The following is a 16730-nucleotide window of genomic DNA, read 5'->3' as shown; positions in this document are numbered from 1 at the left end:
AATATTATTATATCGTTTCAAAGTCGACACACCTTTTTCTCTTTGAAGAATATATTAATTTTTTTCTTTCTTCTTTTTTTTTTAGAAGTCTTCGTTTGTATAAAATACAGGGTGAAACAAAAGTAAAAGAGAAGAAATGGAAGAAAAGAAATGGTATCAAAAAGTTGTTGACCGAGTCGAGAAAGATTTCAAAAATAAAAATTAATCTTTTTTCAGGCTCGTTAGTTAGACTTTTAGTTTCACAAAAAAAGTCTCTCGACAAAAAAAAAAAGAAAAGAAAAAAATAATTGATTTTTAAATTCACTAGGAAACATTTTTGTCCCCCGTCCATTTTTATTTTTTTCTTTCTCATTTTTAAATACGCATTTAAATTCGTCTCCTGTGTCTTTGATTTTTTGTTTTTTATTGTTTTTTTTTTTTTTTTTTTTTTTAAGGCCGAAGACCTTTCGCTGTTCCTTGCAACAAGTATTATTTTGCGAAGTTAAAATATCTGATAAAATTTTCTCGGTTAGATCTCTCGAAGGCCAGAGAAGGAAAGAAATCGTAAGATCACAAACTAAGCCGAGCCTAAAGATTTTTATCTTATCTGTCGATTGCAAGATCGTTTTGTTTGGTTATACCGAGCAACATGTATACTTACATGTATGTAATAAACATGGTGAAGAAAGAGGAGAAAAGAAAAGTATACAGAAGTCATTTCGTTATATTAGAAGATCGTGGGATGTGTCATTGCTTTCTAACGACAAGCGTTGCGCGAGTTATTTTAGTTGGTATATGTTTCAAAGTTCGTCGTCGAGAACATCGATTGATATTATATATCGATCACTATCGATCGATTTTCCTATCTTATTTTCTCTCTCTCTCTCTCTCTCTGTCTCTCTCTCTCTCTCTCTCTCTCTCTCTCTCTCTTTCTACACACACACACACATATATATATATATCTATGTCTGTCTATTTATCTATCTCAGCTAACGATTACTTAATCCTCTCGTGTATCAATTCCTCGATTTCCTCGAGGTTGAGTACATTAAAGAGATTAACGAACTGGTATTTATGTCGTACGATCGACTTTCCTCGTTCTTGAATAATAATTAACGAGCTTGTCGATATTCTCTCTCTCTCTCTCTCTCTCTCTCTCTCTCTCTCTTTTTCTCTCTGCTTTGTATTTCTCTTTCTCTCTCCCTCTCGATCTTTTCTCGCGCAACTTCGCTTGCCTTCGTTTCATTTGTTGAACACACGATCGTAAATTATAGGATGATTTTTTTTTTTATTGAGAAAAAACGATAGATCTTTGATCTCTCTGTGCTTTAGCTTGATCATGGAAATCCATCGAGTTCACCGTTTATCTTAAAAAAAAAAACAAAAAAAGAATGGAACCTTGCGGCAATTAGAGATTGTAGTTACGAGAATATAAAGAAAAATGATGGTCTATGTACAGTGCTACAATTTTTTTTTTCTTTTTTTATTTCTTTATTTTGAACAAATGCTAATAGATAGTTCACTTTTTTTTGTTATATATAATCTTAGCATTGAAGAAATCAAATTCGATAGGAGAGATTAGATATATATGGGTAAAAAACGTACGAGTTTTTAGAGATTGTTCGTTCAAAAAAAAAAGAATCTCTTCTTCGAATTTTTCGAAGATTATTTTTAAAATATTTCTTTTCTTCTTTTTTTTTTTTCTTCTAGGATTATCAGACAGTTCGGAAATTTATTTGCATATAAATTTATTAAAATTTGTTTCTTATATTTTTTTGAAACGTACATATGTATATATGTATATATACATATATATATATATAGTAAATTTCGGAGTGAATGCTTAATGAAACTTTATTTGGTCCATCCTGTATAATATGTGTATGTATGTATGTATGTATGTATGTATATATACAGTGGGCACACGACATACCGCATCAGACTTGTGTGCCGCCACCGACAAAGTATATTTTTAAACGGGCATTGCGTCAAAAGCGTAGGCTCTCATTGAATGACACGAATAGAATTTGACCGAGGCAGTATCGGTAAGAGACACGTCGTCGTGTTCCATTCGTCTTGTAAATGTCTCATTTCGCCTCTTTCTCTTTTTCGAATTCGCCATGATAGATTTCATTAGTTTACCATTTACAAGTAGATTTTTATTCATTTGGTTTCTTTTTTTTTTTTTATTTCTTTTTCTTTTTCATATCTCACTTTATTTCTTTTAAACGCACAAATATTTTTTCAAATAATTAATCTTCGTTAAATGAGTACGTCGATATTATTTGTTTCGTTTTAATCTCAAAGGTAACCATTTTGTAAAGACAATATGGCCTCTACTCTATCAGTAATACCAACTTGAAAATATAAATCTTGGATGTTCCATTATGTCAACAGTTAAATTTTCGAAGTATTTAATGCAGCATCGTCGACGAGCCGAATAATAATTATTTTTAGTTGTCGTCCAATGAAACGTGCCACAAAGCGTCAATTGAAGGTGTGATTGACGGACGAGTCCGAATTTTCTCTTGAGGTCAACGAAGAACAACGCGAACTTCTTCGTCTTCTTCTTCTATCGTCCATTTTGTTTAGCTACTTTTGTCGGCCATTAAAAAAAAAATATCTATATCTATATATGTATATAAAAACGAGAGTAAAGAGTTCACAAAGAGAAATCTGGAATCGAACGAACGAAATTAAACATTTATTTCCGTACGATCTAAAATTACGATAAACGTAAAATTACGTCTATTTCATTTCTAATCTCGTTGGCCATTAAAAAAAGAAACAAAAGAAAGAAACTGTGGGAAATTTGAATGAGATTAATGAAATTAAATATTTATTTTCAATACGATCTAAAAATAATGATTAACGAGTAAACTATTTTTGATTTGTTTTTTTTTCTCTCTTTCTGTTCTTAGAGAAGATGCGGCCTTGCTGCTGGAGTTGAGACCGCCTCGCAGACTACGAAAATTCGAGGGTCCACGTCCGAAAGCGATAACCAGAAAGTAAGGACCTACAAAAAAAAAAAAAAAATCGGCGTGTCTCATCTATCTTCTTCCTAATTGTTTCATCGTTGAAACGAAACTTTCGAAAAAAGCGTGAGAGCATATAAGTTAATGAGAACTTAACAAAAAGGAAATAAGGGAAAAGCAAAACAACTTCGAATAAAAACAACGACAACAAATAAAACAGAACTCTCATCCCCACGAAAGTAGAAGCGCGCGAAAAAAAAAGGAAGGGTTGTATTTTTGAGAGCCGAGAGTTGTATATGTGTGTATATATGTACATATATATATAGATGTATATATAAATACATAATATACGTACATATACGCATAGTCACGGATATATTAGAAATATTTAAAAGTGACGAGAGACGAGCATTTATAAAAAAGAAATCTCTAGCTTCTTTCCTTGTGTTTTTCTATATAAAAAAGTGCAGAGACAACTAGACTGATTTTAAAAACACACTGAAGGAACATTTACGTAAATGTAAAAAATATATATATATATATAAATATATATATATACACATATACAGAAAGTTAAAGGGAGGGGGTGAGAGAAAAAAAGGGTGCAAATAAGATAAAGACCACCCCTCAGTAGTAAAAAAAATATATACATATATAATAATTAAATTATATTAAATTAAATCGAATCAAAATCAAGGACGAAACAAAACAGATACGTATACACAGAAACGAAAAGAAGAACAAAATAATAATAAAAAAAAAGATGGCTCTGATGATTTCTTGGTCCGTTTCGATGAATCGTCTGATCAATGCTGCACTCACGTTCCTCATCGTTCTTCGATATTGTGCTATCGCCGCCGACGATAAGAGCAATACTAAGCCTCCTCCGTGCCCCAGGTAAGTGATTAGAAAAACAAAAATTAAAAAAGAATTTTTTTTTTTTTTTTTTTATAAAAATTTATAAATATATATGTATCTGTATATACTACATATATTTATTATATAAATGTGTATCGAGTGTATACAGGCGTATACAGATATAATACGCGCGTGAGTACACGATGATTACGAAATTATAACGATTTGATAGCGAAATTTTTTGTTGAAAAAAAAAAAAGGCAAAAATTCTAATGATGTAAAAATTTCACGATAATACTAATCATTTTTTATTTCCACGCACTCCTTGCACTTCAGCAGAAAATTAATGATGATAATGATAATTTTTTATGATAAAGGATAAATATTGTTCTCAGTTTGGTTTTTTTTTCGCTGATGCGAGTTTTCGAGGGGAAGAGGGTTGGGTGAGAAAATTTTACAAAGAAATAGATAAAGGAATGAAAGAAATGAAATTAGCATCATATATACGTATATGTGTTCCTTTTAATTTCTTTTTTTTTGAGAGCACATTCGAAAATGGTTCCATTTTTATAATAACGAAAAAAAAAAGAATAATTCAAAAAAGAAGTACACTGAACGAGTAATAATCAGGTGAAAAAGAATTTTATCAGAGATTAAAGTTATATAAAATTTTAATTAATGAGAATATCTTGCAAAATAATAGATAAATCCGCCAAGATTCCCGTCATATTTTAAAATTTTGGAACGAATTCAAAAATTGTTCCATTATCTATAATAATTAAAAAAAAATCGTACAGTAAAATTATATAAGATTTTATTTCATTAGAAAAATCATTAATTAGCTGATCCAAAGAAGAAAAATTATCACCGTCTGGATATTTTTGTATTAATCAATCAATTAATTTTTTAACTCTTTCATTTTTTCCTCGAGCAAATTCTAAAAATAATTTTATTTATAGAATAATCAAAGAAGAATCTTATTTATTGAACTATATAAAATTTGATATCATTACTAATTAGTGATTCGATCGAGGAAAAAGAAAACACATATTTTTTTCTTATTATTTCGTATTAATTTCTTTCTTTTTTTTTTTTTACGCGACGTAATGCGATATAATATGTATAAGGAAAAAAAAATGTAGTAAAAATGGCGAATTAGATCGTTTATCGCACGTTCTTATTTCGATGACGTATGAACGCCTACCATTTCATTGGTCATCGTCCAATGTTCGATCCACGTGCGCACGTTCGTACTTTCGTCGACCAATTTAGTTTATCATATGCAAAACTAAACTTTACTCTAATCTCATTACTATGTATATCTTGAACATTTTATTACTATTTACCGACGATTTAATTTCACATAAATCGATTTATATTAAATATGCGGGATCAAATTAACAACTAACGTCAATACATAATATATCATATTTATCGGAGAGAATTTTTCGGATCATTTTTCTTTTCATATCAAACCACACCTATCTTTGTTATCACTACTAATTACCTTAGCTAATTAATAGCCGTCATTGAAAGCATCTTTTAAGAAGGTTTCGTTATGAACGAATCTATACACACTGTGTATGTGATGTGTAATAAATCTTCAGATCGAAACTTGATTTATTACATAATTTTTGATCGATTTGGTTTTGAAATGTTGATACAAAAAAAAAAAGACATAATCCATTTCATATGAACTCCTCCATATAATTTTATCTTCTTTAACGTCATGCAACATCGATATCGCTTGTGTATATCTGTATTTTGAACATTTCGCGTGACACGTAATAAATCTTCAAAGTCGAAGGTTGATTTATTACATAATTTTTGATCGATCTGATTTTAACATGTTGGTACAAAAAAAAAAAGAAAGAAAAGAAATAAAATGGAAGAAGAAAAAAGTGTTGTCCATTTCGTACGAAATCTTCGATATAATTTTATTCTCTTTAAACATCCTAAAACTTTGATATCGCTTTTGGTGTATCTGTATTTTGGACGTTTTATTTAATTTTTTCGCGACTAAAAACAATCCTTATTTTATACTTAAAAATTGTTCATATATATATATATATTTTTTTTAAATATCTATGAATTTTACGCGGTATATGATAGTTATAATACAGTTCTACAAACTATATAGATAGTGTTAAAAAATATAATGCAGTAACATATACTTGTAATATATTATATATCATACTTTATTATTATTATTATTATTAGTATGTTATACTATAATCGTATATTATTATCAAAATTTTTTCATTTTATAATTATAATCTATTAATTAATATCAACCATAACATTTTTTCGTATTACATAATTTGTTATATAAACAAGAAATTCGATCTCGAAGTTTTTCGATAAATAAAAAGAATAAAAGGAGAGAGAGAAACAGAGTCTATATTCTATGTGTGTCTATATTCTGTGTGTGATAATGGACTCCCTTTTGTCACGAGGTGACAATGTTGATTTCTAGTGTCCGTGACACGTAGAATGAACCGGACGGAAATAAATGTTTTGACGATCGGCCAGTCACTCGCATTCCATACAATTTATAGCGGACACACCTAATTAAAAGAGTTGCTCAGTAGATATTATTGGAAGTCAGGTGTAGTCCCTTCTCTTTAAGCCATCTGGCACGGATTTTCCACGAATGGAAGATCTCTCAATCTCCTTTACAAATTAAATCTTATTCTTTATCGTCTTCTTCAATAAGAGATCTTCTTGATCGTCTCCATTTTGATCTCTTTCAACGAATTAAGATCTCATGATTTTTATGATCTTCAATTTCTCGTCGTCGTCGTCATCATCATCATCATTATCATCTTCTTCAACCTTTTCATTTTCTTCAACTTCTTCTTCGTCTTTTTCAATTTCTTCTTCGTCTCTCATGAAATTTTCTATCGAGATGGTACGATGATTTCTACATGTAAGACGTTATATTTAAAGCGCAAAGCTTTGAAGTAGTATCAAGTGTAATAAAGATAAGAAGTGCATATAATAGCTCGGTTAGGAGAATATCAAGTTCCAAGAAATTAAATTTTTTTGTTCTTTCACTATTTTTTTTTTTTTTATTATTCTATGAATGCTATATAAAAAAAATAACACACACACACACACACATATATATATATATATATAGAGGGATCGAGCGTTATTTTTTTTTGCTTTTGTTTTTAACAGTAATTAATTCGTTCGTACGAAAATGGTAATCAGAAATATTTTTTTTTTATTTTTTACTTCTATCCAGGAATGTTATAATTAAAAAAAAAAAAAAAAGAAAGAAAGAAAGAAGAAGAAAAATCGATAAATCTTGCAATGTTTTTTCGATCAACTAATTTCTGACAGAGAAATAATATTCTTTCTTTCTTTCTTTCTTTTTTTTTTTTTATTTGTTTTCTTTTTGTTTTTTCGTTTCTTTATTTTAAAAATTAAAAAGTCGTAGGGTGCACAGTGAGGCGGATAAATTGATACCATATAAGGATCATGTGTCAATTACTTAGTTACTCCCATTAATTTGATTCATTTCTGTATCACGAAAAAATGCCATTTATTAATAATCGATAAGATCGTAAATATATTTAATTGGACATTCGAACGAAAGATTAATGGGTTTAGGAAACTAAAAAACTCGTGTTATGTTGATTTAATATTAACTTAATATTTTATAATATTTATGAATATTCTTTCTTAATGAAGAAGAAAATATTTCGCAACATTAATCTTAATCAAGGAAGACGTATTTATATCACATACAACATTAATCTTCATTTTTAATCAAGAAAAATTTATTGTCTTGATACAAGTGATGTCAAAAAAATAATTTCTCTTTTTTTCTCTCTCTTTCTCTCCCTCTCCTTCTCTTTCTGTCGTCTCAAAAAAGGGAAGGAGAAAGAAATTTTAATTATTATTTCAATTATTAACGTATTCATCACATGTAAATTTAATTAATCAAATATGAATTTATTAAATAATTATTAATATATATATATATATAATATATATATTATATCTACATTTATCAATCATATATAAGTTTATTAATTATTCATAAATTTATTAATCGTTCGTAAATTTATAAAACATTTATAAATTTATTAATCGTATATAAATTTATTAATCATTTCATCCTTCATAAATTTATTATTCTTATTAAGTTATTAGTCATTCTTATTAAGTTATTAGTCATAACAAATTTATTAATCTTTCGTAAATTTATTAGCCTTTAATGAATTTATTAAACGCTCATAATTTTTTATTCTTTCATTATTCTTTTCTTTCTTTCTTCCTTCCTTTCTTTCTCTCTCTCTCTCTCTTTTTTTTTTCTTTTTAAATCTAAGTCAAACATTTTTCATCATCTTCGATAATATCCATTTAGTGAAGCGGCCTTAACAGTGAACTTGGCGAACATTAGCAAAGTAAAGAGATTTAAATTAGTGTGTTCCGCAAGTAACAATGAGCGTGACCTTAGGAAATAGCGCATTCATTCGCAACAACGTGATCGGTATTTCGTACAACATACATACATAATTGCATCTTTCTTTTATGTGACGTTACGACTCACGTGGACATTAGTAGACATTCATTTTATTTTATAGATACATATTTCAGATGTCGTATTTCGAAATTAATTTATAGGCTTAAAGAAGTGTGCGTGTAAGACATCATAAAAAAAGAATTTACATGATATAATTGATGGCTTTTTAAAAATACTTCATATGTTTTCGTGTACAGAGCAAACTAAGTGTGTGTGAATTTCTAAAATAAAAATATATATATATATATGCACATATATACATATGTACATATATATTTATGCTAAAATAACTATACTAACTATATATCTTATCTATGTATAGTGTAATAATAATAATGATATATATATATATTATATGAAACATACTATATTCTATATATACTAGTAATGCTATGATAATTAGTATGTACTATTAGTATGACATGTTTTCTTTTAACACGCGAAATGATCGCATGCAAAAAAGAATAAAAATTTCTTTTGGAATGCATTTGTGTTAGAACAGAAACTCCTTCGTTTGTTATACTTGTTTGATTGTACTACAATTGTATATATTCGAAGTAAACTGCAGCAGAGATAGCATAGCTAAAGACTATAAAATGATCTAATCGCCTCTTTACAAAATGCATTGCGAAAAATATTCCTATTGACTCTGATGTCATTTGTATTTTTATTTATTATTATTTATTGTTATTATTATTATTATTATTATTATTATTATTATTATTATTATTGTGTTTCTTTCTTTTTTAATTTAATTCACAATTTTATTCGATCTCTTATTTCTTTTTTATTTTCTCAATTAATTTATTGCTTTAAGAAAGAAAAAGAGGAAAGAAAAAAATGGCCGACTGACAATAATTTGTTTCTCTTGCCAATACTGAGAAATTACGTGGAATATCTAGTTTTTTATTTTTATTTTTATTTTTATTTTTATTTTTATTTTTATTTCGCGTGCCACTTTCAGTGACACCAATTTACCAATTTTGGACGTGATGTTATATTAATCGCAGTCATCGAAATTTTTTTTCAAGAACGCCGAAGGATACAATTTTTTCTTTACATACTTTCTTTTATATCCATATATACTATATATAATATATATAGTGATATGAAACAACAAACAAATAGAATGGAGAATTTTTTTTACAAAACTGAATTTCAAATAATATATATAATCGCTATACGTATATAATAATCAACTATGTTTAAATATTCTTGTATTGTATATATAGTAACAAATGTATTCCAAAAAAAAAAAAATTGAGACAACATTATTGCTAATAACGAATTAATTTTTTTTATATGTATATAAATTTCGATTTTAAATATTTTTAATAACAGTCATCTCGAAAAATTTTTTGTACTTACTGTCGTTGATCACTATTGTTTATAACGAATTCATTTGTATATTTTATACATAAATTTATTTTTATTCGTTGCAACTAGCGAAACGTTTAACGGGAATATATATATATATATATATATATATATATATATATATATATATAATTAACTAGGAATCAAATCTCTCGGAATTTATCGCTAGAAAGTTTTCTACGGAATTGTAGGCGTGACATATGACGTCATTAAATGATGATTTCACAAAAGAGTGGCGTATTTAAACGTCTAACGATATATCCAAGATCTTCGACGATCTCGTCGATCTCGTCGATCTCATCGATTTAAGTGCGGTTATGCAGCTTTGCGAAAGTTCCCAGTCTCTTCGAAGATATATTGTCTACATACAAGACGAAATGTGACGCATTTATGCGTCGAATACCTTTCATCGATAATATTAGAGACAAAGTTATAAATCTTTCATTTTTAATCAAGTATCTTTCACAGTCGGCCATTTTTTTTTATTATTACCCCAAACGTAAAAATTTATACGATATAAATAAAATAAAATAAGGAATATAATAAAATCATCTAGCAACTTTTAGAATCAATCTAGCTAATAGACAATAGTTTTATCCAATGTTCACACCTACATTTTACATATTACTAATTTTTACAATAATTTGTGATTCATATAATTAGTTAATTTATATTTTTCATATTTATCATTTAATTTGATTATTACGTTAATAATCATAATTATCGGATATCGTTATCTTTCGTTTAATTAGAAACAAAAGAATATAGAAGAAGTGAGAGTCAATTAGACTAATTAATTAGCCTGATAATGCAAAGACGTATGTAGTAATTATTAAACACATGTTTCGTTCATCAAATGAGAAATTCGATAGAAATTTAGTATTTTCTATTTTTTTTTTGTTTTGTTTCGTATCACCTTCGTTTTTTTCTTTTTTTCTTTTTTTTTTCTTTAGTAAAAGTTTGCACATGTCATTTTGTTTGAATGATCTCGAACGATGGATGTATAACTTATATCGAGTAAATCGACTTTGTACGAGAAAAAGGGGGAATAGAGGAACGACGACGACAGGTGTTCGTATGTGTCGTTAACATTCGTCGTATTAAAAAAACTACGACAGCAGTACGATCAGTTCTGCTGCAGTAGTTTTATTAGTGTCGTAATACTGATGCAATGCGAATGGCTTGCGTTTCGATCTTATTTCAAATTGAAATTATACTTTTGACGATTTTGTTCGACAGTTGTAACGAACGAGATAAAATAAAAGAAAATGAAATTAGAAAAAGAAAGGAACTTGGAAAAGAAAAAAAATAAATAAAGAAGAATAGAATATTTTTGACGATGTCAAGAAGCTCGTAATGTTCTCGATAAACCGACGGATAGAACATACTTTCGTTTTTCTGTTTTATTTCAAGAGAGATCTGAAATTAAAAAAAAGAAAAAAGAAAGAAAAAATATTCTCAGTGACGTCATCGAAATTCAAAAGATTTCAACGCAACGATCGATCGATCGATAATTTCGATCGTCCTGCGTTTGCTTTTAGAAAAGAAAAAAAAGGATCCTAATCAACGCGATTGTATGCATAATATATAAAACCCCGATGTATTCATTATATATTTATATGAGTAATATCTATATATAGGGTGCAATTAAAAGTTCCTAGGTGATTTTTAATAAAATCAATTACTCTTTCTCGACAATTTTTATATTTATTTAAATAGTATTTGTATTACATATTATTATATATATATATATTGTTTTTATATATAATATATATTATGTATGTATGTATGTATGTATAAAATATGCTTGATGTCGTCATAAGGTTCAAAAGGTTTAACAAGAAATCCATATAGGGTTCTCGAAAGAACGCGAAAATGAATCAACACGTGCTTTTATCGATGAGCTCGCGAGATTCCTGGCTGAGAGTCAACCAGTCATTGGAATCAATCGGTCTCTCTCTTTCTTTTTTTTTCTCTCTCTCTCTCTTGTTGCTCGTGCACAAACATCATGAACGTACTTACTTGCGTAAGCTACTTTTAACTTAGCAATCGCAACGGACCGTGAAATACGGCAATGTGACTCGTTACTCGTTCACTTGTTCTTCTCTCCTCCCTTTGACGATTGCGTTTTAATCGTAGCGAACACGTCGCGTTGTACAATTTTATAATTTTGTCGTGTTGTGTTTTGATCTAAACGAGTATGAAAAAAAGAAAAAGAAAAAGAAAAAATTCTTAATTGACACGTCGACTCAAAACACATTTTTGTTCGTGTTTAATACATTAGTATGAAATCAAGGTTATATATCTCGTGGATCTACGTATGTGTGTCTGTGTGTGTGTGTGTGTGTGTGTTCGTAAATTAATTATATTCTATTTTTAAATCTGCACTGATCTAAATGATTAAAGTAAAAATAATTCCTAACGGATATCAAGTTTAGATATATGCGTATAGATGAATTATTTTTTACTCTAAAATTAATGTACTGATTCAAAAAGATTAAAAAAAAATATCTTCGGAAACATAAATCTACAAAAAAAAAAAAGATAATGTTCGTTACTAATGACGAAACTACGTTATATTAATACAAAATCAAGGTTATCGTATAAAGAAACGTGTACTATAGAAAGCTATAAAGTTTAAAAATTTGGAACCGTTTTCGAAATTTTCTTCAAATTTAGATTGTAGATTTTACTTTTCTTTTTCTTTCTTTCTTTCTTTTTTTATTATTATTCGTTCAATATTATAAACAATTAAACATGACACATGAATAGCTCTCCGATATAAAAACGCGTCATGAACAAAATATAGACCCACGTAAAAAATAAAAAAAGATAATAAAAATATGTATAGGAAAAAAAAATAACAAACAAAGAATAGAAGATTAGAAAAAAAATGGTGTGTGCCTTTGCAGCAATATTTACTGCCATGGCGAGCTGTTGCACAGAGTACAAATGTCGTCGATATACTCGGACTCGAAGACTTTCGTCGACATGAAGATGAAGCATTCACCGGAAAAAACGCTGGCGTTATTCCATGAATTCATGAATCGTACCGACGAAGCACCAACTAAACATGAAATAGAAAATTTCGTTAACGATACATTCGATCCCGCTGGATCGGAATTCGAAGATTGGAATCCAACCGATTGGACAGCTAATCCGAGATATCTTAAAAAGATAAATGATCCGGAATTAAGGAAATTTGGTTACGATCTCAATCAAATCTGGAAGATGTTAGGTAGAAAAATGAAGGATGACGTTAGATTGAATCAGGATCGTTATTCGATCATATATGTACCTAATCCGGTGATCGTACCAGGCGGCAGGTTCCGCGAATTTTATTATTGGGATTCATATTGGATCATAAAAGGACTTTTATTATCAGATATGTATGAAACAGCGAAGGGTATGTTGACCAATTTTGTGATGATCGTTGATAAAATTGGTTTCATTCCTAATGGCGGTAGAATATATTACACCATGAGATCTCATCCGCCTCTTCTTATACCAATGGTCGATGAGTATCTTCAAGTAACCAAGGATTATGAATGGCTCGATACAAATTTCTGGTTACTCGAAAAGGAATTTAATTTCTGGCTAACCAATCGTACTGTTGAGATTGAGAAAGATGGTGTCAAGTATACTCTTGCTAGATATTATGAGGAATCGTCTGGACCAAGACCAGAATCCTACAGGTGATTGTCTCTTCATGTTCTCTTTCATCGATTGTTTTTTGAACTCTTTCTTTCTCTTTTATTTTATTTTTCTTTTTCTTTTTTTTTTTTACGACATCCAACAAATTCTTACGTAGAAAAATGATATCACCTACGCGAGAACTATCATTCTTATATTTATCTTAAAATAGGGAGGATATTCAAACCAGTCAAAGTTTTCGTACATCCGAGGAAAAGGAGAATTATTACACGGAGTTGAAAACAGCTGCTGAAACTGGCTGGGATTTCTCTAGTCGTTGGTTCATACTCGATGGAACCAATAAAGGTAAATACACAACAGAGAGAATTCTCCTCCATCACAATCATACATATCTTCGTTTTATATATCTCCCTTCTACCGATCAACTTTCGGGTTTCTCTCTCTTTTTTTTTAACACCCTTCCTAATTTATAATTCCGACGATTATCCGATCTTTCCGTTATGAAAACCCAAATGGTCACATCAGTGAGTTGTCGTGACGTTTTTAGGTAACTTGACCAATCTGAAGACGAGAAGTATAATACCAGTTGATTTAAATTCGATATTATATCGAAACGCAGTACTATTGGGTCAGTATAGTCAAAGGTTAGGTAATGCTTCTAAAGCGGCATATTATTTGAACATTGCCGAGGAATGGAAGAGAGCTGTGACCGCTGTGTTATGGCACGACGAAGTTGGTTCTTGGTTGGATTACGACATAATGAATGAAATAAAGAGGGATTACTTTTATCCTACAAACATCTTGCCACTTTGGACATTTTGTTACGACATCAGTAAAAAAGAACAGTATGTATCGAAGGTATTAAAGTATCTTGAAAAGAATCAGATAATGTTAAATGTTGGTGGAATACCAACGACATTGGAACACTCCGGTGAACAATGGGACTATCCTAACGCCTGGCCCCCTCTTCAATATTTCGTTATAATGGCCTTGAATAATACTCAAGATGCATGGGCCCAAAGGTTAGCCTATGAGATAAGTGAAAGATGGGTTCGCAGTAATTACAAAGCTTTCAACGAAACGCACAGCATGTTTGAAAAGGTGAAAGGCAAATTTTATTCTCATCGCAGATAGATTGATAGATTAGATACATACATATATACATAAATACATACATACATACATACATATATACATACATACATACATACATGCATACGTTGTATTCCTCTTGTTGCTCGCCATTTTCTTGTTTTCCTATAAGATTGCATTATCTTTATACTTTCCTTTCGACAGTACGATGCAACAGTTTTCGGTGGTTATGGCGGTGGTGGAGAATACGAGGTCCAACTTGGTTTTGGCTGGTCCAATGGTCTCGTCATGATCCTCCTCGACAAATATGGTAGTACCTTGACCGCGGTAAACAAATTCGCGACTGATAAAGTTGAGCACAGTAGTGCGCAACCCCAAGTTGTTGTATCGACTGCTGGTCAAGTGATGACTGGTATTCTTGCCCTCATCATCTCGTTAGCGGCAGGATTTATAGGGTGAGGTGAGTGAGCGACTTCAGTCGAAATATATTTTGAATATGTATATATATATATATATATATGTACAAAGAAAAAAAGAACAAAACGTCCCTCTACCACAATTCCTTTTTTCTCTTTTTCTTGTAAGCGATATTTTTAAAAAATTTCTCTTTTCTTATTTTTGTTTCAGATATCAATGTGGTTTTAATCAACTAGGAGAGTATTTGTGGACAAAGAAAAGCATAAAAAAAAAAGAAAAGAAAAAAAATAGACACAAAGTATTTATGATTAGTATGAAAATTATATTATAATAGGGAAATGTCAGTAGGTATATATATATATGTGTTGTGTGTGTGTGTGTGTTGCCACTTGATATTTTCGATTTGGAGATCGAAAATGGCGATCGATACTTTATCGATACGAACGTACAAAATGGTGGACGATTTGAGTAAGGATGACAAACTGTTTCGTCGTTTTTGTTCTTATTTTTTCTCCGTTTATTCTTTTTCTTTTTTTTTTTTTTTTTTTTTTTTATTTTTCTTTTTGTTCCATATAAGTCGTTGTCTTTCCGTAAAAAGTAATAATGACTTTGCATTTAATTAATTCGCTCGTCTTTTCTTCATAAAAAAAGAGAGTGTATAAATATTAATCAATGAATAATCCAAATATATCTTTCTTTTTTTTTTCACCGTATGAAAATCATAATTAATAGAATATTATGAAAGTAATACGTATACACACGCACACGCACAATAGTATTTTTTTTTTATACATCAATATACTTAATCGTTGCATATTTCTAATATGTAGTTTAGGTACTCTGTGATTACGAGGAACTTTTCGCTGGTCGAAAAATCATGTTCCAAGAAAATGATTCCTTCCTTGCACGATCTATGATATATTATTATCGTCTCTATGCCTTTTAAACAGTAATGAAAAAAAGAAAAACTATTTTTTTTCTTTTTCTCTTTTCCTTCCAAGAATTCCATCGAATTCTTGCACGTCGATTGACAGTTTCAGACAGTATTCAATACTTTTATTATGGTTTATTTTGGTATTATTACAATATGTTTATCAGTAATATATTCTGTATAAAATGAAGTGAAATGAAAAAAAAAAGGATGATAGAACAATAGACATTTATAAATGTCTTGCAGAAAATGTAATTTTTAGAAAGAGAGAGAAACGTACACATCGAAAGTTAAAGCAGAGATATCTCATCGTGAATTAACTTGTTAATAAAAAAGAAGAGTGGAAAAATAAAAATTTGTTAATTTTAAAGGTATAGGAAAACAAAATGTATGTATTCGAATATGCTGTATATAGCATATATATATATATATATATATATATATATATATATATATATACACATGTACATATATATGTATATATGTATTTGTGTGTGTATATGTATATATATATATATATATATATATATATATATATATATATATATATAAATTTTAATGTTACGAAAGAGTAAAAAAGAAAGAAAAAAGTACGCAAAGGATAAATTTATCTAATCAGAAGAGCGTGCCTTAAGATAATTTGTTCCTCATGCAAATGGCAAAAATTACAAGTAATTGGGTAATATTCTATCGTATGTTATCTGAGGTACAAGGAATTACGAGTGATTAAAAAAAGAAGATAAAGTAATGCTCGAGAACGATCATTTTCAACTCGACTAAGATCGACTATATATATATACGCATGTACATATATTTTGTTTTATTTTTTTTTTCTCGTAACATCAAAATAATTTTTATCTTAATTCTACTACAGTATTAAAAATTTCCATAACCTTATTCCCTTCCCCGC

General features: G+C 29.2%; 1 protein-coding gene across 9 annotated transcripts in view; it reads left to right on the top strand.

Moving 5' to 3' along the window:
- Positions 1-16730, top strand: part of LOC127067652 (trehalase) — a 38100-nt gene that overhangs the window by 16008 nt on the left and 5362 nt on the right. For 4 of the 9 annotated variants that reach the window (XM_051002861.1, XM_051002858.1, XM_051002857.1 and 1 more), the window contains 6 exons: positions 2901-2987; positions 3652-3851; positions 12639-13421; positions 13592-13725; positions 13928-14481; positions 14677-14927. In XM_051002861.1, the coding sequence (XP_050858818.1) occupies positions 3718-3851; positions 12639-13421; positions 13592-13725; positions 13928-14481; positions 14677-14927 (1856 nt within the window). In that variant the 5' untranslated portion in view covers positions 2901-2987; positions 3652-3717. Of the gene's footprint in view, positions 1-2900; positions 3852-12638; positions 13422-13591; positions 13726-13927; positions 14482-14676; positions 14933-15099; positions 16191-16730 lie in introns of those variants that run through there. The other 5 variants (XM_051002855.1, XM_051002854.1, XM_051002863.1 and 2 more) reach the window with 3 other exon arrangements.

The sequence above is a fragment of the Vespula vulgaris genome, chromosome 11, assembly GCF_905475345.1.
Source record: "Vespula vulgaris chromosome 11, iyVesVulg1.1, whole genome shotgun sequence".
In the NCBI taxonomy this organism is placed as follows: domain Eukaryota; kingdom Metazoa; phylum Arthropoda; class Insecta; order Hymenoptera; family Vespidae; genus Vespula; species Vespula vulgaris.
This window is presented reverse-complemented; position numbering and strand designations above follow the sequence as displayed.